The 25,392-nt window shown below is 32.9% G+C and overlaps 1 protein-coding gene across 1 annotated transcript in view; it reads left to right on the top strand.

Moving 5' to 3' along the window:
* Nucleotides 1-495: 495 nt before the first annotated feature.
* Nucleotides 496-25,392, top strand: part of LOC129953732 (fatty acyl-CoA reductase wat-like) — a 70,624-nt gene continuing 45,727 nt past the window's right edge. Inside the window, exons 1-4 of the mRNA XM_056067130.1 lie at nucleotides 496-803; nucleotides 879-962; nucleotides 1,076-1,188; nucleotides 1,284-1,532. Coding sequence (XP_055923105.1) covers nucleotides 773-803; nucleotides 879-962; nucleotides 1,076-1,188; nucleotides 1,284-1,532 — 477 coding nt within the window. The 5' untranslated portion in view covers nucleotides 496-772. The remainder of the gene's footprint in view (nucleotides 804-878; nucleotides 963-1,075; nucleotides 1,189-1,283; nucleotides 1,533-25,392) is intronic.

Raw genomic sequence — 25,392 nt, 5'->3', positions numbered from 1 at the left:
CCTTCAAAAAATTGAAGAAAACATACTAAATAAACGTCTGTACTTTTTTTTAAACCTTTGATGCAATGCGATAGTCATTACGAGCGACGCACGACGACGCTCAACTATGTCAGATAAACGCGTCACCAATGGAGGTGTTTAGTGATCGACATCCTTTGACATTGAAACTACAATCAACTCGATCTCGTAAGTCATCTAAAAAAAGAGTATGTAAACAATCTCGTCTCGAGATTGCCAGTTTTCTCGGCCAGAATCTCAATCTTTTCTTTGTACAATGTACAAACATCGCATCGTTCGCCAGGTTGAGTGGATTTTTCAATACTGGTTTTAGTATCTTTTATTTATTTTTGCAAATACACCTGACTGTTGAGTTGAGTGTAAAGTTTGAGTCTTCTTATAATAAATAAATCCAAACATACTACGGCTGCGCTTACGACGAACTCCGCCGAGACGGGGCTTACCGTGGGTAGGCAGTAAGTCAGGTTGTTATTAGCCACTTAGCCATTAAACCATTAAGCCGCACATTGCTGTTGGGTATATAAAGAGCATTGCATCCCATTTTGTCGTTTTGTTCATCAGATGGTTCAATCGGTGTTTAATGCGTGAATCATAGATTAATAAAAAATTAAATAAAATATATTTCATTTAAAATAGAATTTAAATTGTTGGTGAATTTGTTTCAATTAAATATTTAACCATTCAAATAATTTAGAAAAATTACAAGAAATAATTTTTAGTCGTTCGTGTTCAGTTATCAAAAAACTTCACCATCATGGCAAGCGACAAGGAAATATCGTTTGAAAGTAAATTTTAAAAAATCTATGTCCTTCAAGATCGTCGCTAAAGTTCTTGTTTTTAAAATTTTTGTTTTTTTGTAGATGAATTCAGTGAATCGAGTATTAGAGCGTTTTTCAAAAATCAAAGTGTTTTCTTAACTGGCGCCACAGGATTCCTTGGCAAAGGTATTAAATTAAAATCAAAATCAAAAGAGTTAAATAAATATTAAAAAATTCAAAAAATCCTTAAAAGTGTTGTATAAAAAAAAATATTTATAAAATTTTCTTATCAAATTTAGTGATTATGGAAAAATTGCTGCGCACAACCGAAGTAAAAGTTGTTTACATATTAATTCGAAAGAAACGAGACAAGGATATTAAGGAAAGAGTTGCTGATGTCTTTGAAGATCCTGTAAGAGTTTTTTTTTGTTTTATTTATTTCAAATTCTCGTGCGTGTGAATAAAATTAATAATAATCAAAAAAATAAAATTATTAAAAAAATGTAGCTCTTCCAAGTTCTACATCGAGAGAAACGTGATTTTCTTATGAGGGTCCATCCAATCGTTGGTGATTGCTCCTTGCCACATCTAGGCATATCCAAGGTCGATCAGCAGCTACTTAAGGAGAATGCCAGTGTGGTTATACACAGTGCTGCAACAGTGCGATTCATAGAGCCTCTCAAGAATGCCTTGGAAATAAATGTACGTGCAACATTGGCTCTGATTGAGTTGGCCAAGGAAATGGATAACATTAAGGTAAGTCTCATGTTCAGCTCTCAGAGTTTTATTGTTATTGTTATTGTTTTGTTTTACACTTTTGATCAAGAACGACAACTAGAGTACCAGGTTTATAGCAAAAAAAAAAGACCTTAAAACTTAAGTACCCATTCTGATACCTGTAATAAAAAGACAGAACAGAAGTGATTTTAATTGGATGGGATTTATAATAATTATTTTATATTTGCATTGATATGTGATGGCTTCGCAGTTTAGGCAACGGCACGACGACGATGGATATGTGACGAGGCCTTGTACTTGTAGAAATCTTTAATTGCGACTGGTTTTAAGTTGTTTTCCTTTTGCATTATTTTAATATTATCAGTCAGGAAGTTCATGGTCAGAAAAGGTATTATAATCTCGTTAATAACTCGTATAAGGTTTTCTCAACTCAATGTTAAAAAGGGATGAGTCTGTCTGGGTTTTTTTTATTCTTCTTGTTTTGGTTAGGTATGTCAAGTTCTTGACTTATATTTTGCTTTAAATTATGTCTTCGCTTTCGAATTTTTGATTTTAAAAACGAATGATGGTAGGTTTTGTTTTTCACTTGTTTTAAATTTGAAACTTTTGGAAATAATTATCCAATCTAATATATACATACATTTTCCTGTCAAAGTGTTGTTGCCATCCTCCTCCGAAACGGCTTAACCAATTTCAATTAAATTTTGCATATACTTTCGGTAGGTCTGAGAATAGGTTTTTATCTACTTCTTATATTCTTAAGTGCTATGGTTTAATTGCATCAACATCGAACACGGTGCAACGGTCTTACGATGGTATTCAATAACCCTATGTACAATGAAGCATTGATTGGTATTGAGAATCTTTGCATTATCATTGCCAACTTGCCTTTCAGTCATTTCGGTATGGTATGCATTTGGCAAATCGAAATGCATCGATTTAATGATCTACAATAGAATACTATAGAAATGGAAGAGATTGTCGCTGAAGAACAATGAACCATTTATGACCACATCATGATCGCAGTTTCGGCAGGACAAAGTGGATTCTTTTTTTTTTGATGAAATGAAATGTAGATGTCAACGAATTAAATCTCAAAGTACAACATTTGTTACCAGGAGACTTGGTGTTGTGATGCTACCGAAGCTGTACTTTATTAAACTAAGTTTTTGAAATCATTGGATTAACCAGGCATGCAACGGTATAACTTTGATTCGTAATTTGGAATCACCAGGGTTGTGCAACGGCACGCGATTAGTAATTAACAAATTAATACAAAATGTTATAGGAATCATATTTCTTAATGGCAAATTCCGATGTGAAAATATATTATTACCGCGAATCCCTATTATACCCGCAGAATTGCCTATTACTTTAAAACGCCTTAAATTCGATTGACAATTCAATAACTATCAATAAGTCTCAAGGCCCAACGATTTCTGTATGCGGCTTAGATTTTAGCACTTCATGTTTTTCACACGGACAATTATACGTGGCGTTCTCTCGGGTGGGCAAACCATCCAGTTTGTTTGTATTGGCGAAAGATGGGATCACAAAATATAATGTACATTTTGTTGCATTAGTATTGTTTTAATTAGCTTTATGTTTATAATTTTAAAGAAATAATTTTAATGAATTAAAAAAATTGTTTGATGATTTGCTATTTTAATATTTTGTCACCGTTTACAGTGCTCTATATCTTTCCCACTTATATACCACATCCTTACTTACTTACAATAAGTTATTTATTTCTAACAAAATGTTCTTCTAGAAATTATTTATGTGACAAAACAACGTGTGTCGGGTCAGCTAGTATTTCTATAAGAAATTCTTTGAAATGCAAATAGTTTCATAGATATTAAGTAAAATTGAATTTGAAAACAGAATTTATATTCAGTTTTTCAAATTTTGATAGATTTTAACAACTTTTTTAAATTATTCAAGGCAATGTGCAAAATTTAATCTTAAAAATGTTTTTGACAGTTTAAATATTAAAATCAACAAATTAGTATTACCTAAATAAAATAATTCAATGCTCCGGCAATTATATTTTTTACTCCTGACAATTTTCTTAAAAATAATATTAAAAAATTGTTACACTTAATTTTCGATTAGAAGACTTTAAACTAATTACATCTTAAATAATATGTTGATGTTGGCATTTCGTGATATATTTAGAAAATATCTAGCTAGGCAAAGATTCCACCAGATATTTTTTCGATAAGCACCGACTACTGGCACCCCTGCCTTGAACCTCAGTAAACATTTTAAATTAATCTTTCCTGCTTTCCAGAAAAGGTGGCATGGTTATGAATCATTTCAGTACCACTAATCTTACTGATGGGTCAAAAATGGCATGTGGAGTTTGGTCGAAAATATTCTCTAAGTCCTTAATTGTGTCTAAGTCTTTTTGGCTCCCCGATTGTGCCAGTGTATTTCAAGTGGAATTACTAGCAGTTATATTGGCAGCAGCTATTGCTTCCAATTTTGACATCCAGGTAGGGGTCGAAATACTGTATGGATCATAATACTGTATTTAAAATAATGTATCTCAAAATAATCTTTTTCAAAATACTATATGATCAAAATACTGAATCTTAATATTCTGTATTTCAAAATTCTGTATATAAAAATTCTGCATTTTCAAATGCTGCAAATAAGGCTACAGAACAAAAATCGATTTTTATTTTTAAGCAGTTTGAAATACAGAATTTTGAAAACAGAATACTTTTTCGTAAGAAAACATCATAATAATTTTTAATTAGCATAATGTTCTAATACACATACTTCCCTTGAACAATAATAGTATCACAAAGACAAATTACAAAATTTCGGTTGGTCTACTTCCTCAACCATGCCTCCAAACAAGATGCAGTTTTCACTTTAATACAGATTATCGACCCACCTGTCAACTGATGCATAAATCTCAATTTCAGTCTTTCGTAAAATTCGTGGATTAACCCCGAGTCGAAAAAAGGAGTATTTTCAAAACTTTTTCCCACCCAATCGACACATCAAAAGAAAGGTATTTAAATGCTCTACCCCAACTGCAAAGCAAAAGGTTTTGCGAGCTCTCGTTTTGGAAAAATTTGTAAAAAATATAAAATACAGAATATCGATCAGGACCATATCAAATTATCTTTCGTTTGGTCAATTCCCTAAACCAAGCCTCCAAACAAGATGCGCTTTTCACTATAATACATAGCATCGACCCACCTATCAACTGCACCAGACTAATTGATCTGTCAAAACTTCCAGTATTCGAAGGTATTATGAGATACAGTATTTTGACAATACAGCATTTTGAGGCACAGTATTACAGTACAAAATATTAATCATACAGTATTATGACCATACAGTATTGTACATGTATCATACAGAATTATGACCATTCAGTATTTTAAAATACAGCATTTCGACCCGCTCGGCTCCCTCAACATCCTCTATACTGGTACAAAAATATCGAGATTCAGCCTCAACATTAACCGCCACGCCGCGGCCGCCGGCCGTGTCACTATTATATGGCATATGGGTTCCAGGTCATAGCGGTATTGATGGAAATAAACTGGCTGATGAGTTGGACCGGCAAGGATTGGCTCTTTATAATAAACGTACTTAATAGTAAATATTCCTCTTGGAGCTATGAGGGGCGAAATTGTAACAAATTTTTCTGACAGAATCCAACCGCAGGAAGATATGGCCTACCAATAACAAAACCCGTTTTATCGAACTTTTATATAGACTCAGACATGATAGCAGCAAACCATATATGATAACAGATCCCAAAAGCTTCAGAATTCCTTATTTATATAAAGTGAAAGTGAAGTTTGAGTTTAATAATGATCTTTTCTGTAAAAACTAATGTTTATATTAACAAAAACTGATTTCCAACAGAACTTACACTCCTATTGACAGTTGATAATTAAAGTTAAAGTCATTTTGAAGTTAATTCATTAAAAACATAATAAATTAACCCATTCTCTTGTTAATAACGTTCTCACTTATCCAACTTATCCAAACTCTTATCAATTGGATGTTTAAATGTTAGTGTTGATATTTATCAACTATGTATAAATAAATTGATTGTTGATACTCGCTGTACAGCTGTTTGACAGGACTGAATTTTTCATTCTGTAGATAACCCTATAGCCTGTATAATATTTTTTAAAGAAACTTGAAGATTGGTTGATTGTGTTGAACTTTTAAAACTTTAAGTCAAAAATTAAAAGACAATTTTTGAACAATCCATGAATTTGTTTCCACTAAATATTTGCCTTTTAAAAACTTTAAAAAATTGTCTTTAACCCAATTGACCTTCTTTTTAAAACTTTTCGTTACTACGACATTTGTCTTGTGATTTCATTGATTTTTTTAAATTAATTGCAAAAACAAAACCTATTTTGGTTAATAATTTCGTCACAAATTCAAAAATAAAAAAACTACCTTCAATTTCATAACAAAACCTAAATCTAAAACGCGTAAACACAAAAACATGGAAACTTTTTATTCAAAAATTCATTCTCGATTTATTCGTAAATCCATATAAGCATTTCCCGATAATTAATTTGTCTTTTAAATCAATCCGTCTACTATTAGATAGAAATAAAAAGATCGTCATCATCATATACAGCAATAATTTTATACACGAATCAATGAACTCTAATATTTTAATAAAGGTCACACTAGAATTTTCATATCTCGTAGTTTGCATCAATAATATTGTGGGTGTATAGTTTATGTTTTGGGAACATCGTGTGAGTAGCAGGTTTTGTTTTGTTAGAGACGTCACATTTGTTTATGTTACAAATGTTGTAACTATACTCACGAGCTATGTACTTAAATTCATTTAAAAAAGGAAAAAAACATCTATTTCTATAAATTTATGATAAGTGTAAGCAAATTTACAAATATCAAAGTTCTTAAGCCTACTCGCAATTGCTAACGACCTTTAAGAAATCGATTAAATTTTACACAGATATTTTCATAAAGTTGTAAAAGTTCAGCTTATCAAATAAATTTAAGTAAGATAATTCCAAAAACAGACGAAATGAAAATATTAATAAGAATATGACTTGAAGTTTAGACTAGCAAGCAAATAGCTCGTAATTATAAAGACTACTTCTGGTTCGTAAGCTTTAACAACTATTAAATTATTTTCTAATAAATATCAAAAATAATGTACAAAAAAAGAACAAATGCATATACGGTCATGTCCGTAAATTTTTACTTCTTATTTGACTGCTTTTGGTAATACCAAAATTATGTTGTTCAACTTGAATAATAAAGTACCATACCATTTAAAGCGTGATTCATCTCAAATATGCACGTTTCGTTGTTTATGGTTTTTAATTTGTTTTTGGGGTTTTAAGTAATTTTTACATGACTAATTTTACATTACAAACCAAAAATTATTAAGATGTAATAAAAATGATAACAATATTATGGTTTAATCTTTATCAAACGAGTTTTGGGAAATATCCCAAATAGTTTAATTGAATTTTTGTGTAGGTGATGCATTTACATTTTATTACATTTTTCTTTTTGTAAATAATTACAAATTTATTTGTAAATCTGGTCATTTAGTTTCCAAAATAGATATGAGAGTAACTTTTCTTATACAATTCTAAGAAAAGCTGATCAAAGAGCTAATATCTCATGATGCAATGCTGTACGCAGTACAAAATTAAAGTTTTCTTTACTTTGCAAAATGTGGCATTATAAAGGGAGATTATTTATCTATTATCTTTTTGGCAACACTAGTTTAAACACCTCATGTTTGTTTCGTGTTTTGTTTCACTGTCAAACACCATCATTTCGGTCTATAATTTAACCATGAATCGTCTGACAAACGAACAACGCTGATGGCTGATGGCATCATTGGACCGTACTTCTTCAATGATGATGCGAATCGTTACGTTATTTTGAATGGTGAGCGTTACCGTGAGATGATATTCTATTTTTTTTTGCCCAAAATTCAAAAGCTTCACTTGCATGACACGTGGTTTCAACAAGACGGTGCCACATGCCACACAGCACGTGCAGCATTGGACTTATTGAGAGGCGAGTTCAATGAACATTTTATTTCACGTTCGGGACCGTTCAATTGGCTGTGTTCTTGTTACTCAATCTGAAAAAGTATCCGCATTGGCTGACTGTTTTTGCCAAAATCATTTACTCTCATATCATCTCAGTGACATTGTGACTGAAAATATTGTTCAAGATAAGCTTATTGAGCTCAATTCCTTACCAAATTTCGTAAATAACAAAAACTTTTTTAAAAATAGTTATGTGAAGGTGTTGATTAAACAATTAAAACCTAAAAAAATCAAATGGTCTTGATGGTATGAGCAACAGGTTGCTTAAAGCCCTACTATCAACAGAAACCAAGTATCTTACAATGGTTTTCAATTGCTGTATGAGTCTTTCGTATTTCCCAAATAATTGGAAGTAAGCATAAGTTATAGCTATCTGCAAACCTAGTAATAGTAAAGCTAAGAACAATAATAATAGTTATAGACCTATTAGCTTATTAATAGTACGGTTGGTAATCTGTTTGAAAAGCTAATCAATCGATGATTAATAAACCATATCGAGGTTGTAAACATATACCCTAATGAACGATTTGGCTTTAGAGTTAGTTACTCGACAAGCCATCAAATTTTAAGAATTAAAAATCACGCCAAAAGTAACCTTAATTCAAAACTATCGACTGGTCTTGTACGTTTGGACATTGAAAATGCCTTTGACACTGTTTATTACGACTGGTTAATTTACAAACTTATTATGTTTGGTTTTCCGACGTTTTTCACAAAACAGACAATTTGCTGTATACACAGGCAGTGTAGTGGAGTTCCACAGGGATCTGCGCTGGGACCCATACTTTTCAACGTTTATGTGTTCAACCTGCCATCTTTGGACGCAAACACTAAATATGCTATGTTTGTCTACAATGCTCAATTAATACCCTACAAAACTATTTTCATAAGTGAAAAATCAAGTTCAATGCTCAAAAATCCCAAGCTTTATGGTTTTCTCGGCGAAGAAAATCAAATTGTTTGCGATTAACTTCGTTACAGCCAAACCCCTTCGATATAGCTTGGTCTGAAAACTGAAAATAACTAGGGGTAACACTTGACAAGAAACTGACTTTTGACAAACATATCGCCAACCAAATTAACAACAATAATTTTTTAATATGCATAATAAAATGTTGATGTTCAAAACTATTTTCCAGCCTATACTTACTTATGGTGCCCAGTGTGGTTTGACTGCCCTGAAAACTACTTAAAAAAAGCTTCAAAGAGTGCTAAATTCACCAAGGCATCATTCTATAGTCAGGCTAATGTTAAACAACTAAAGCTCGTAATTTATAATTTGCAAGACAATTTTTTGATGTTCTTGTTCTGATAACTAATAATCAATCTCTTAAATTAGATAGTTTATTTATATCGCCTTTGGGTTTATGTGCAATGTTTTTCAGTATCATATAAGGGTTTTTTCTTGTACGTTTTCTCCTAAGAATAATTGTTTCTCAGTTAAATTATTTGTATATTAGTATTAAGTCTATAATGAAATTGTAAAGAATCTATATCTCTTAAGTAAACATATGTAAAGCCAAGGTTTCGCCATACCGAATTTAGTAGTGAACCTATGTATTTATTTCTATGCTGTTTTTGTTTTGTAGCACAATCTAAATTTAAAAAGTGGTACAATACTTTCTGGTCTAACTTCAGTGACAGATCAACAATAACAAAGTAGGGTTGAGATGTCAGTCCTGTGAAACCTTTGATAAGGGACCCTATTTGATGATGTTATGTTAAGTTATGATGTTATGAGATAAGTTGGTAAAAAAACTCCTCAACAAATTATCGCTAAAACAATTCCGTCTTGTTCAGAAAACTAATCAATACTTTTATTTTCTAATGGAAAACCTTACTAAGATAAAACAATATGTTTTTCAAAATACATATATAGTTTTTAAACTGGACAAGGAGTAACATTTGGAGAGGAAGTGAATCAAAAATTCTTATTTTTGTTGGTTTTGACCTTAAGGTCAGTTTGCGATAGGGCTTCTCTTCGGTTTCAAAAGTTCCGTATTGACGAATAATTTCCGAATATTTCTTTTAAGACAATCTCTTGATTTTGTTCCTATGACGCATTGGTCTGCTTAGTAACAAATTTGATGCATCTTTCGACACTTTGTGTATGAGATGAAAAACCCCGAATTGCGAGTATTTCTTTTTTACAAGAAATTAAAGTTTTTCATCGGACAAATCTTGGAAAACAGGCAGTGAAGTTATTTCACACTGGTTGCGTTCAACCTTAGGCAGATAGGGTATCTGGATGTGTTTTATGTGCGAAGAAACAGCTAACCTAAAACAGCTGGGATGTCAAAAAAGGAATTCTGACTGACCGAACAGCTGATTCAACATATGGTTGAATTTGAAGGAGCCCAACAATTTATTTCAAATTTGTATGTTTTTCTGGAAAAATGCAGTGAATTTTTATACATATTCTTATACATATTTATTTGCTGTAAGATATCTAAATTTAGGTGCATAACTCGTTCAATAGGGTTTCTATAAATCCACATATTCACGAAATCCTGTCTAACTCCAACGGGGCCATTCATTTAAAATTTGAAGGTTTTAATATTCGGTTAGATTTATTCATATGTCTGGCCTTAAGGATTCATTTTAGAGCAAATTCTCTGACATGCCTACATTTTTTTATCGAAGAAAATGTCCACTAAAAGGCTTTCGAAAATCATTTCTTCCTAAAGAAAACAGCATCGATGATTGATTTTAAATTTAACTGGAGTCATTTTAAGAAAAATATTAATTCAAATACGTGATTGGATCCATTTATTAATAATGGTTTATTCTGTACACTTTATTGTACAAGAACTTTTAAATTCTTGGAATGAAAACTGGAACCCACATAAGTTCTTATTATTTTGTTAGCAGTTGTGACCCATCCGGGAGAGCAGTAACCTGATTTTAAAGCTTGGCACAATTCAAAGAGATATTCGACAGTTGCTCAATTGGTCTGTTTTTTTTTTGTCAATCGCAGGTATATTACCAGTAACAGAGTAATATTGAACAACATTGGTGTTTTTACATTCTGTTATGCCTTAACCAATGGGGTCAAAATACTCACGAGGTCCCAAAGTAGATCTATCTAAGTGTTATCAATTGTTTTTAACCAGTGCATGTTGTTGGTTACCTTCTGACATAATGGAAACAGGCAAAGATCTTACCAATGTCAAAGAAAAATGCAAGTCGAGAGGTTAACAGCTCTCGACCGATCTTGCTTCTCTCAAACATCGTTAAGTATTTTGAACGAATGCTGACTAATCCCTTAAACACGTTCTGTGAAGATGAAAACATCATTCCAAGAAACCAATTTGGTTTTAAAAAAGGCAACTCCACTGAACATGCATTGCTTCTTTTCCAAGATAAAGTAGTGCACAATCTTAGAAATAAAACGTGTAAAGTGTGCTTAGATATTGACCTTGAAAAAGCGTTCGGTTCGCTTTGACACTTAGGTTTAATTTTTAAGCTCATCCAACTGAATTTTCCGAATGGGCTCATTAAGTGTATATTAAACTTTTTTATAAACAGAACTTCTGCAATATATATTGGTTCTTAACACACCCCTTTTTCCGCCGTAAAAGAAGGGGGTCCTTTTTAGGCCCACTTTTGTTTAATATCTTCTTGCATGATTTCCCTCTTTCATATCCCACATCGGATGAACCAGGTTCTATTCAATATGCCGATGACTTATCAAAATAAAGCAAACACTATCGCTTGTTGAAAATTATTTTAAGAAATGCAGACTAAAAATTAACCCCAGAAAACTTTGATTGACTTGCTTCAGAGATCCAAACGGAGAAGACATTACCTTGCAGTTAAAGAGAGTAAATCCCTTAACCTTACAATAAATAATTTTGAAATACCGTTACGTAGCTGGTTCATTAAAAATACTATTTAACTCGAAATTCCTGCAAAAGAACACCAAAATTCTAACGTATAAGACATTAATAAGATCCATTCTTACGACGGATTCTGCACTTGGTTTACCATATAACCAACAGTTGCCAAAGAATTCGAGAAATTTGAACAACGAGCCTGCGACGATGCTGCGGACTTTTTAGAAAACCAAACAAAAAATGGTATTCGAACAAAACAATCTACTATTCAACATAAGTAACACCCATCATGCAATACCAAAAAGATCTATTTTTGAAAAAGATAGAGCGCACAATCTCTCATTCAAACCCACTAATAGGATCCTTAATAGAATCGAACACCACTGACAGTGTTAATGACAACTTTTACCTTTCACTGTTCAATTGTCTTAACGAGGGAATAGACGTTCTTTTAAGACCAGATACAAATTTGGGCCGAATTACATACTTAAATGTAGCAAATAAAATTAGAGCAATATATTTCTAGATTAAGAAACCGTTATACTATAAATTTGAATTATACAAAATTTAAACAATTTTTGAACTAGCACAGACATATCTTAAGTCGAGCAAAACTGAATAATTTTGTAAGTGAAAAAGAAAAGAAAAAAATCTATCTAGGTTGTCGAAAAGATGTCTTAGTGCCAATTTGTTTGCATGAAGAAAACAAATTGCCAACTTTATAGTCAATCTAGTTCCACTTTCATGCTATAAATTACTTCTTTTTTCCAGTACCATTAGTGTGCGGTACATATTGCAGGAACACTGGCTAAACACAAATACAGTTTGTTAGACTGCTAGGCTTTACTTGAGGAAAGGATTCTTTAAGAAAAATCATGGAGATTTTGCCAATCATAACAATAAGACTAATGTTAGCATTTCCGCAAGTGAGCCATTTCGACCGGTTCTTATCGGTCTATTTATTAGACCCTTCAAACAGACGTTCATAGAAAACTGATGTGAAAGAACTTTTCCAATAATTTCAGTGTCCCATTTAAGTATTTTACGTACTTTCCTAATTGCTAATATTTTAACTTGAACTAGACTTCCAAAAAGAGAAGACAAAAAGACTTACTAACATTTAAAGACTCAGACAAAATTCTTGATCGAGCTACACCTTCTATCTTTCACTAATCTTTAAAGATACTTGTCTCAAAATCGAGGTAATCAATTCTTTTTGGTTGGTAAAATGATTTTCAAATCCTTAAAACAAAATTTAGGCTGTAGTAGGCAATAGTTATAGGAAAAACTAGGGGAACTAGGGGAACTCTTATGGCATGGTCTGAACGGTACAACTAAATGAAAATATATTTACTGTCTTTTTTGAAAATTCATATTAAAAGAAGTAAGATCAAATTATGTTAAATTAAGTGTTCATTGATAAATGAGTTAACAATAACTGCAATAAGACAATTTATGTTATGAATATGATATAAACAAGCTTACTACAACTATTAAGTGGGTATAACAAATGAATAAATTAATGTTCGTATGGTATACATGCATCAATAATTAACTTTGTCTGCCAAGTATTATAAAACCAAAACTAGTTTTGCGTGATGTAGGTTGAACAATGTTTGTTTTATTTATTAACTTATTTATGCCATCGTCGATCAACAAAAAGCGTTTGTTTTCTTTTTTATTTAATATCTTCTCCACATTTACCATTTGATTCAATTTCTAACTGATTTTGAAGTTGAAAATTATTTGGTATTAAATGTATTAAGCCAACTTTACATTTTCTTGTAAAAGAAACAACTCTTTCTTCCATTTTTCTAGTGCTATTTTTAGTAACCGATTGATTTTATTATCTTTTTCTAATAAAGTAAATTATAGGAAGAATATTTGTTGTTCCATATTTAAACAAACAAATTCCTTACAAATCGATGATGAATAAAGTCAAGAATGTTAAATACAAATTAAACATTGAATCAATTATTAATTTATCTTTTGTTATAAGAATCTATTTATATTTTATTTTCCTGATCAATTTGCATCCGATATGTAATTTGTGCAAATGAAAATCTTATATATTTGCACAGAAAAATTTACTTTCAGTTGTTTGTCATCGATAAAAGTGTGAAGCTCTGTGTTTTTATTCAATTAAATACAAAAATTTACATTTATAAACAATCCATTAAAACATATTGATTGCATTTCATGATGGATTAATGATTGAAGTCATAATTATCAGTTTTTTGAACTCATGTTGTTTGAGCTAATGTAAACAAAATTTAATCTTTTAATTGGGTAACAGCTTTAAAGGAATATAATTGTATGTTGATGTTAAAAGTCTCATTAAAAGAAAATAGAAAAGAGAAAATCTTAATAAAAATTTCAAACGGAAACAAAAAAACGCCTTGCTTAAACATATCATAATTTTTGGATGCAATATCTTCACACAGATGGACTTTATACTAATAGAAAATAACATTTATGTTTATAGAAGTTTTTGGAGTTATTTGTTGAAAACATGGGAAATAAATCTTCGGTTTAATTTACTTCATTTAATTTTCTATTGAATTCAATTGGAAACTGTCTACTTTCAAAAACATCTCCTCTTAATTGTTAGGCTAAAGCTTGAATTAAACTTTAAACCATATGATTCAATGAATTTCAACGTAAAACTCAAAAAATACATTACACCAAATTTTTAATATAATTGTGATGTTGAAAATATTTACACTTCTTTATAATATTCAAAAGTTGAAAATTTTGTGAAATAAGCATACAACTAGTTGAGTAGTGTTTTACCTGACTTTAAAAAACTATTGAATAAAATGTGGATAGTGTTCATATGAAATAACTTTTATTCAATACCCGTGTTTTGTTGGAAAATGTATCAATTGTATAGTAGGATTTTACACGAATAACAAAAACAACATCCGCACTATGAATATTACCGATAAAAGTTAAAGTAGAATCTTACTACGGATGGGTTTATTTATTTTATACGAGTCTCGATTGAATATTATGTGATTTCGTTCTCAAATGTTGGTACGATTGATTTTGCTTTTGTATCTCGATGGCTGTGTTCGTTAACTAGTTGTGCATTTGCAATCATTTGTTTCCCATTGGAGAAAAAAAAATCAATCTGTTACTGTACAATAGAAAATATAATTAAGTTTTGCTATGTTTACACCAAAGGGTTATCTCAGTTTAGATTAAATAAATCTTTTGGTGTTTCCACCGCACAAGAAAAAGCACTTTCTAAAATGCAAATGGTGTTTCGATGTTTCCTATGAGACATGTGTGAGATTCGAGCTCGCTTCGACACCACTTGTTAATGTAGTAGTCTACGAACAAACCCGCTTCTTGAAGTTTTTATTTTATGTCAAATTGTTTGGTTAAATCTTTGAAACTTTGTTTACTTATCATTTCTTCTTGAAAATTATCCATTTTATTAATTTAAGTTAGTTTTTTTACTGAAATTAATTTTAACTTTCAATTTTCAAAAAGATTTCTTCTATTTGTGTTTATTTTGTAAATATTATTATTCTGACAGGTCTTCTTCCAGTTGTACCAATTTTTGAAATACTAAAATCTGGCTACTACCGATGGGTTTTCTTGAGAATTGTCTACTATTTATAGAATTCCAAAAAAAACACGGGTTATAATGAGTTTTAAGTTTATGCAAACTTTCTTGATTCAAAGAATGAGACAATAATTCCACTTCCCCTAATTACTTGTCATTGGTGTCCTTCATTGTAATATTTTGTTATGTAAAAGCTTTTATGAGAGACTCATTTTTATAAAATAAGCATTTCTTTATAAAGTTATTATGTATTATGGAACATTAATCTTTTACAGCAATTTAATGCAGTGCAATTCTTAAGAAATTCTAACAAAGGTTTAAAATAGTTTTGAGGATTTTGTTTTGACAAGTTTGTATTTTTTTTTGTAATGACATTTAACACAAGTATACAAAGCAGGGAGAAAAACTACTTTATAGATAAGTAGTTTATTTTTACGGCTAAGGTGAGCGTTTTTATTCCAAAGCGGATACAAAATTTTGATTACAAATTTAGCTTTCATAATATTTTCTTAGAATTACACCCAAGTATTTAATATTATTTTTCCTGTTAGAGCTTTGGAAACTATATCATTTTTGTGTGGTAGATTACATTGCTTTCGTTTCTTTGTGAAGAAACAAAGCTTGAGTCTTTTGCAGGGTTTATTTTAATTTTAAAGCAATAACAGTTTGGTTCAATGGTGCTAAGTTCCTTTTTTAGGTTAGATACAATTTGTTGGCAGTTTTCTGAGTTACTCTAGAAGCATGTTTCATCTGAGAAAATGATCTTTTACAAAAGCTGGGAACCGATACGCCGAGAGTTAGACATTTGTCAGTGGAATTTCAATGAAGAACTTTCTTTCATGCAGAAAACTTATTATTCATTTAACAATATATGTAAATAGGAAGACCAGTTACTAGTGGCTTATAAACAATTTCATCATGCCAGACGCAATTAAAAGCCTAACACAACATTACTAAAGCAGCAGGCAATGACTTGGTAGGGAGCATGCACCAACTCATCTGCAAAATATGGTCGGAAGAATAGCATGCCCTATGAGTGCGCCACCTACAGAGGCATCAGTCTCCTGAACATTGCATATAAGATCCTTCCAGCAGTTCTATGTGAACATCTGAAGCCGTTCGTCAACAACCTGATAGGTCCTTATCAGTGTGGCTTCAGACCAGGAAAGTCCACTATCGACCAAATATTCACACTACGGGAGATCTTGGAAAAAAACCAGGAACTTCAATTCGATACCCACCATCTCTTTATCGATTTTAAAGCCGCGTATGACAGCATCTATGGGGAAGAGCTCTACAGAGCAATGTCTAGTTTTGGCATCCCTGTCAAACTTATCCGTTTGTGCAGAATGACGATAGAGAATGAACGCTGCTCTATCACGGTCGGATGCATTTGATGTCAAAAAACATTTTAGACAAGGTGATGCACTGTCATGCGACTTTTTTGCAAAACTCAAATGTCAACACTAGAGGCACAATCTTTCAAAAGTCCATCCAATTACTCGGATACGCAAATGATATTGACATAATTGGAAGATCAAAGCGTAATGTCAGTGGAGCGTTTTTGATCATTGCGACGGAAGCGAAGAAGATGGATTTAGTGGTCAATGAGGACAAGACCAATTATATGCTGTCATCAAAAAAAGACATTGAACAAAGACGTGTTCAACAATACGTCACCATATACAGCTATTACTTCGAGGTAGTTAAGGACTTTGTCTACCTAGGCACAGTTATAAACACAGACAACGATACCAGCGCTGAAATCAATCGAAGAATAACTCTTGCAAATCCTGCTTCTTTGGACTTAGAAGGCAATTGAAAAGTAAAGTCCACTCTCGAAAGATGAGAACGTCTTAGGATGCTTCGAGAGAAAAATTCTTCAGGTGATTTTTGGTCCCGTGCTCATAGATGGAGAATGGATAAGAAGATATACCGGCGAACTGTACGGGCTGTACAGTGACACTGAAGTAGTTAGCAGAATTAAAGTTCAACGGCTTAGATGACTGGGTCATGTAGAGCGAATGGACATCAACGCTCCATCCCGTAAGGTCTTCGAATCCAATCCCGAGGAACGGCGCAGTAGAGGAAGACCGCGACTCCAGTGGCTCACGCAAGTGGGTTAAGACCTCAACCAACTTGGCGTGCGAAATTGGAGACAGCTAGCTAGGGACCGAGCTGGCTGTAGACTCATGTTGGTTGAGGCCCAGGTCCGCCCTGGTCTGTAGCGCCACCTTAAGTAAGTAAGTAAGATCTCTGTCAAAGCTGCTAGGCTGATTAGCAAACTTATAGGGCTATGGAAATATATTTTTTCTAAGTGTGTTCTTAGGTTTTGGAATTCACAAAATCTCTGCAACTTTTCATCTTATGGAAAAATAATCGAGTAAACAACAGTTATTTATAAAAAGAAAACTTAAAAAGAGGAAGACATTTTTAGGGATATTCTTTAATATTTGGTTAGAAATCTGTTTTAAAAATCTTTTTAACCAAATGAGATGAAAAGTTGAATATTTTTAATAAATCAATAATAAGCTTATCTATTTTAGTGATACTTTTATTTACGCTTTCAGTGGCATAGCTACCAATAAAGGAGTGTGTAATAGCGTGGTCTTTTTCGAAAAAAATTCCTAACTTAGTTGCTATCTCCATATTTGCCGTAATATCATTGTCATTTACTGTTATGTTTTTAAAAGTTTCGATAAAGTCTTGCTCTAATGCTTGATCCTAATAATTTTTTAACTACTAATTCATTGAGAAGATTGAGTTATAATTTGAGGAACATTTTTCATTGCCTCTGATAATGCGTGTTACTGTATTTCCAAAAGTAATAGTTTTTCTAAAGTATTCAGTTAGTTAAGGATCCTAATGTCTGCTTGTAGAAATTTTTATAATTTGTGAAAGGTAATGGTTAGATAAATCTTTCTATACATTTTTACAAGACATCAAGACCTCATCTATGTGAGTTAATTTTTTTTAAAGATATTGCCTTTATCGAGCTGAAAAAATATTTGTTAGTTTTTCTCTATTTCATATCAAATATGTATAGCTATTAGCTAGTCAAATTTGTTCCAATTTAATACCATTGAGAATAACCAAAATGTAATTTTCTTCCACCAAAGATAGTTGCTTAAGACAACACTTAGGCACGTATAAAGCTCACGTAATTGAAGTGTTTGTCCTTGTTGTATTAATTAAAAACGTTTTAACGTCATTTGCATATTTTATGTACATTTTATATAATCTAAATTTAGTTAATGTTCAAAAAACACTTGAAAACACCTGTTTTTTTTTCAAAATAAACTGCACTTCAATTTTTAAGTAATTAACTTATTGAGATACAATTTTTAATACAATGTATGAGTTATATGTATGTTCTAAATTTTAACGCCGTACCAATAAATTTAATAATATTCAGAGTTAATTATGACTTTGTTTAGCTTAAATGATCGTGAAACAAAATTCTGCTTTCAGATTCACGGTCTTCAACGACTAGATTTTTTCGAGCTGCATCTTCTTGAAGTTGCAGAATGGTGTACAAACCTTCTTTTACTTGTTCCACGTCTTTAAAATTTAATTAAAGATTTACTCCGTAGAATAAAGCGAAGTTCTGTGGTTTCGTCAACCATCAATCATATTATTTCATCTCTCACCCAACAGCAATTTTGATGTAGGTTATTTAGGACCAGATAGATAGCGTAATTTGGTGAGTTTCTTGGCAAGTTTAACAGTTTCTCTTGAAAATTTCTTTGAAATGCCTCCACTTTCTTAAATTCATCCAATAACCAGATTTGGCAACATATCACAAGTAATGTTGATTTAACGACACTTTCAGAATATTTGGATTTGACTTGATAGTGTGACATTTTTATTGCGAAAAATCTTCTAAACTTTACATAAGATTCCCTACTTATAAGATGTCTCTTGAGTTTAAAAACCACATTAAAGTTAAATAAGTAATAAATGTCAAACCAGGCAACATCAACACTTTAAGTATCAATAAATTGCTGAAATTTGAACTCAAAAAATTTCCGATCATACTTTGCATTGCTCTTATAATTACTTATTTGTATGTTCTATATTTTTATTAAAAATAAGCTCATTTAGTATATCGGAAGGAAGTTCCTTTCATAAACTTTCCTACAACCATCTTTGGTGTCAATGTAACCATATTCAAGCCATTATATGCATTCGTCATATTAAATCAATCAATCAATTTGAATTAATTAACTTATTCACGTTTTTAATTTCACTCATACAATTACTTAAAAATAATAAAAACGCAAATTCTACCTGCCTTAAATACCCAACTCATATTCAACATACTTGGCAATATTTTGGCTCCACTTACAATGTCATTAAACCGTAGATGACTCTTTCATATCGTTTTGATGAGTTCGTATAGTTCCGGTCATGTAATTTCCATTAACGTCATTTTGAAGTTCACGTATACTGACTGCATGCACCTCTGTGACCGTCATGGAAATCTTTTAGATACTCAATTTCGTAGCAGCAGTAGCAGCTATCAAACCAATATATGTAATAATATTATATGCATCACACACAACTTATTGACTCATTGATATTGATTATTGTTTTCATATCGATTCTCAAGATTGCATTCATAAATAAATAAAATAAAATAAATTAAATATTTAAATTGCTGAGATACTTTTCTGCGAAAACCGCATATATGTACCTATAAGATCGCGTATATTGATGAATGAGTATATTATGCAAATTGATGTAAGTGCAGCATTTACGCTTTTATATCAATCACACGCTGCGCTGCAGCAAATTGATTAGCTACGTTTCCTTTGTTTCAGAAGCAGAATTTTGTTTCCTTTTGCTAATTTTTGAAGCAAATACTTTTACAGGTTGCACTGCATACCATAAACATATATGAGCACATGCATTATTTACACTTAACTTTTTTACATGATGCATTGATCGGATCATGTCGCACTTGTAATTGAATTCGGCGAAGATTGATTCTGAGGGAAATTCCCCACACTACATATATTAAAAGTCGTAACTGACGTATTGCGCTTCTGACAACCAACACTTTGGTCACCGCAAGCTTCGCAAGCACCGCACAGACAATGCAATGTATAATTTACGAGCGTAATGTAGATGTAATTTATTGTAAACATTTTATTCAACTCACGAAATTCTACGTCAACGTTAAAATGAGACGAAAAAGGATCCATAAAAATATCCACTGCACTGCATCGTGAACATTGATAATGCCCTACGGAAAAGTTTATTCGAAAAATATGTGATTTTGAATGTTCTGAGTCAACTGCTATTTTAGGATTCTTTTGTTAGATCTGATAAAAATAGTTGAGGATTGTGGTTTTGAATCACCAAACATCAACAACATGGTTTTGTTTTGTAGGATATTGTGACGTGAATTCCATACATGACCGTGGGCTTCCAGGATACAACGTAGACGAGATCAAATCATCATGCAGTCTAGTCTTATCGAGTAAAACATATTTCATTCAAGAATTCCAAAGTTCTTGGTCACGTTTAAAGTAGTACGTGCAGAAAAAATAAAATCACAGCCCTCTTCTTTAGCTAGAAGAGAGATCAATAACAACTTCTTATAAAAACGAAAAAAGCACCGGATTTTGTGTTTATTATGATGAAACTTCTGAACAGAAAGGCTTTGGATCGTAAAGAAGTCAATAGTTGACTGCAGCTGTGAAGAACCGGTTGAAAGTTATAAATTTCAACAAATATTTTAAATTTCCACTTAAAATCAAAATTTTAAAAAGTGGATTTTAAAAATAATTGTTGAAATCTATAACTCTCAACCGCGTCAGTGGAAAGTCTTAAATCATTAATAAGACTTAAAAACAGTAAAAAGACTTAAATGCAGTGAATGAATTTAAAAGACTTTAAGAATTCAAGTCATGTAAAAGACTTTAAATACTGCAAGCACTATAAAAGAAAGCGTTTTGACCGCTTTTAATGATTACATTCTTTAAGACTTTAAAATAAAATTTGTAATGCTTTCTGAAGTTGAAAAAATGAGATGATAAATTCTTTTGCATTACCGAAGAATCAGTTGAATGATTTTGACTTTTGGAAATGCAATACCATATAATAATGCATTCTTTTAAAACTTTGGTAGTTGTGCCATACATTTTCTCATAAAACTTCAAGAACTTTTTGCTCAAAACGTCCATATGATATAAAATTATTTGTCATGGCTTTAGTTTCATAGAATCATACGAAACAATAGTGCCCTAGAATCAATTTTGTAGTTTTTATAGAAGCTTAAGATTTAATATAGGTAAGGCCATATTTTAATTCCTAAGTTTGCGTTTTGTGGTCAGGTGTCTGAATAAACTTCTCACAAAAATTTCTACATTTTTAAGATAGAGTTAACGGAAGGATTGTCAAAACTATCAGTACAAACATAGCCTTCCACTATAGATCGATGATGTAAATGATTATTGGCAAGTCTTAAGGCTGAGGTCGGTCATTTTGAATGAAACTACTTTTTTAATTAAATTAATATCATGGCCAAATCAATGAATACAAAATATAATATAGCTTTTGTCTTAAGGTGTCTTATGCTTGTAACCCAACTTATTTCGATAACTTAATTAATTTTAAGTGAATTGAAAAGTTGTAAGAATTTTCAACATATAGTTTTATTACGGGCACAGTCGACAAAATTGAAATGGGCTGATATTTGCTAAATAAAATATTTTAAAATAGTTAAGCACTACATAAAATGAAGGGGTTGGCGGTAGTGTGTTCTCTGAACGACTGAAATCGTTCATTCGGCCTTCGTTCATTCCGCATTTTGAATTATTGTAGCGTGTTCCAGGCGAAACAATTGCCGATAATAGAAGTCTTTTCCTGGCTTTAAGAAAACGTGATGTCAACATCAAATACATGTTCGTATTCTTCTATAGTCGTGCAACTATCAAATCTCTGGGCTCTGTGTCTACAACATTCCATAACCATCAACCATCTTGGGGTGTTTGCAATATAGGTATCAGACTGGATGCAACATTAAATATGAGCCAAAATGCCAGACAAAATATATTTTTTTAAAATCCTCTTTTAAAGTACTAAAATAAAATTAATAAAAGGTGGAATTCTGAAAATATCGATATTTTAAGCTTTCGAAACAGAACATTTAATTGATTAAAGAGTCTCAAAATCTCACTTTAAGCTATTAAGTAGTGTGAAGCACAATTCAAAGAGATTAAATAGTAATCGAGCTTAGTGAAAAAACAAACATCCTTTAGAGTAATAAGAGTTTTGAAATACATAATTTTTCAATTTATGATTTTTTTTCACATAATTCTCCTTGAAAAAAAATATAAAAATGCACCTCTAATAGAGATGGCACAACAGTTTGATATTCACCTTTGCTGGGTGCCAGGCTATAGAGACATTCCAGGAAATTGTAAGGCAGATCAACTCGCCATAAATGGTACAGTATAACCCATTCTACTACGTTTGGCTAATGCTGTCATACCAATCGCTACACGTAAACTAAAGCAAGACGCTATGAAGAAGGCAAACGTCAGGTTGAAAAACATCACTACGTGTCACCACATCTGGCTTACACAGGATGAGAGCTCAAGGTGCCTGCTATCTCTGAATAGATCGCATATAAGCTCGATAATCGATGTCATAACGGGGCACTGTGTAATAGGAAAGAACGCCTTGCAGCTAAGCGTATTGTTTAATCACTTTTGCAGAAGCTGTATTGATGAGGAATAGGAGGAAACAGTTCTTCAACTCCTCTGTACATGCCTGTTCCAGCTAAAAAACGCAAGAAGAATTCTTCTATTTATCATATTAACATAATCATTCTTTTACATTTTGTAAGGGACACAAATTGGTTGCATTGAGTTTCGAAGAAGGCCTAAGGAATCATGTGATATCACAATTGGCCATTAAACATTCTGTCAAAGCCTTTTAAATTCAGAACCTTTGTCATAACTTCTAAGCTGCTGCTGTACATGGTAATGGTTCTGCCAGTTCTCACATGTGGGTGCTTAGTAAAAGACACTCCAACGTCTTAATCGCGTTGGAAGGAAGGTCTTACGGAGCAAGACTTATTTGAGGAAGGGTGATTCCGGAGACTCTACAATCATGAACTATCTTCAATTAAACTCGAAGCTGATATTGTGACAAAAATTAAGCTCGATAAAAGTTCTTAATCATATTAACATAATATTCTTTTACATTTTGTATGGGACTCAAATTGGTTGCATTGAGTTTCGAAGAAAGCCTCAAGAATTATGTCACAATGGGCCGATTAAACATCTGTCAAAGACGTTTAACTTCAGAAACCTTATCATAACTTCCAAGCTGCTGCTGTACAGAATGATGGTTCTGCAAGGACTCGTGTCGGAGACCAGGGTGCTTCGTAAAAGACACTCCGACTTCTTAGGCAAGATCAAGACTTATTTGAAACATGAAACATCTGCAATTTACCTCGAAGCTTATATTGTGACAAGAATTAAGCTCGGTCGACTTCAGTGGGACAACTAGCTTGCATGAACGACGAGAAACCAGCTCGAGCTCCCGATCGAGATTCATAAATAGAGACTTGTATGAGGCCTAGACTGGATCCCAGTTGTAGAGCCGATGATGGTTCTTATTTATTCTTTTGGTATTCCGAGCAATTAGCAAAATTAGAACATCTACCATTTGCTTTAAGACATTGCTGCCTCCTTTTGGGTATGGGGGAAAATTGTAGTAGTTATTAAAACTACTTTTGTTCTCAATTTTAAAAAATCGTAAGTTCACAAAGTTAGGAAAATATGAATGTGTTCTCAGTGTTCTTAGCGTTATGGGCTTTCAGGATCTGGGGTTTACTGTATTTTGTGTTTCCTATGTTTTGAAAAGTAGTAGTACCCGTAGCATGATGGTTAGTGCGTTGGACTGTCAGTCGTTCTTTGACTTTCAAAGAGTTAACAAGTGGTTAAAAGTGGAAAGTAGATAATTTCAAAAAAGTGCATTTGTAAGGTTTTTTCATTTAAGAAGGCAGTAAGCCACAACCTTTATTAATTAATCGGTAGCCGAGTTGAGGTGGCGTCCGAAGACGGATCCAGAGGTCGTGGGTTCGAATCCCGTGCGGAGTGCACGAAAAATATTCTTGCTTTTTTTCACAATCGAGAAATTGTGGACTTCATTGATTGGGAAGAAAAGCTGATGGAGAAGGAGAGGAAAGCAGGGGTATCGAAAGATACCTCTGCCAACACATCGGGCGATGTTGCGGTGGTGCCAGCAGCGGTACCGCAAGCAACCGCAATAACATCAGGTCAGGCATCTGACCAATGGATAAAGGCAACAACCAACAAAAAAAGGAAGATCAAGAAGCATAGCCCAAATAAAGTGGAGAGGGCCAACTCCGCTAAGCGGCGGGATATGAGAAAAGAAATGGAGGGTGGTAAAGGAGGAATTACCACCGAAAGTGAGTTCTCAGACTACGCCGAGTCTGAGAAAACAGAGTATGTTTCCGAAGGTGGAGAGGGGCTCTTCAGGTCTCCGAATATGCATTTAATCATATCGGAGCCAGAGCCAGTCCCGCCGACAACGAAGGCTTTGGAGGTAGAGGCGGACCTCCAAGAGGAGACAACGCTTGTAAAGGCCCTGCAAGCCAAACAAGCACAAATAAGCCAATTCGAGGAAAACCTCAGAAAGCTCAAGGAGGAAATGGAGCCCCTCCTCAGCCAGTTAAAATTAAAACAAGAGGCGCGCCGACAACAAGAGGCAGCTCAACGGCAACAAAAACAACTGCAGCAAAAACAACTGCAGCAAAAACAACAGCAACAACAACCACAGCAGCAAAACCAACCACAAACCAAGCCCGCTACCAAAAACACAGGAGCGGAGCAAAAGAAAAAACCTCCATCAGCAGTGACAGGCCCAAATGTTGAGGGCCCATCGACCTCAACTAAAGCATTGGAGCAGCAACAACAGGAGCAGAAACAGCAGCAGCAGAAACAGCAGCAGCAGAAACAACAGCAGCAGCAGCAGCAACAGCAGCAGAAACAGCAGCAGCCACAACAGAAACAACCACAGCCCAAGAAAGAAAAAATACCACCGATAAGAACTCATAGAGTTGACCTGGACGACATAAAACAGGTATGTAAGTCGGCCACTAAGGGCAAATTTTTAATTAAACTCTTAAGCGAAAAAGAAAAGAATTATTCGGTCCAGTGCTTCTCACTGGCCGAATACAAGCTTGTGAAAGAATTGTTAAAAGAGGCCACAGCTGAGTTCTTCAGCTACACGCCAAAAAGTGAAAAGTTTAAGACGGTCCTTCTGAAGGGCATAAGTTCCTGCACGGAACCGGAGGAGCTCTTAGCTGAGCTCCGCCAAAAAGCCAGTGA

Source organism: Eupeodes corollae, chromosome 1, assembly GCF_945859685.1.
Source record: "Eupeodes corollae chromosome 1, idEupCoro1.1, whole genome shotgun sequence".
Classification (NCBI taxonomy): domain Eukaryota; kingdom Metazoa; phylum Arthropoda; class Insecta; order Diptera; family Syrphidae; genus Eupeodes; species Eupeodes corollae.
Note: the sequence above shows the minus strand (reverse complement) of the source record. Positions and strands in the feature narration are given on the sequence as shown.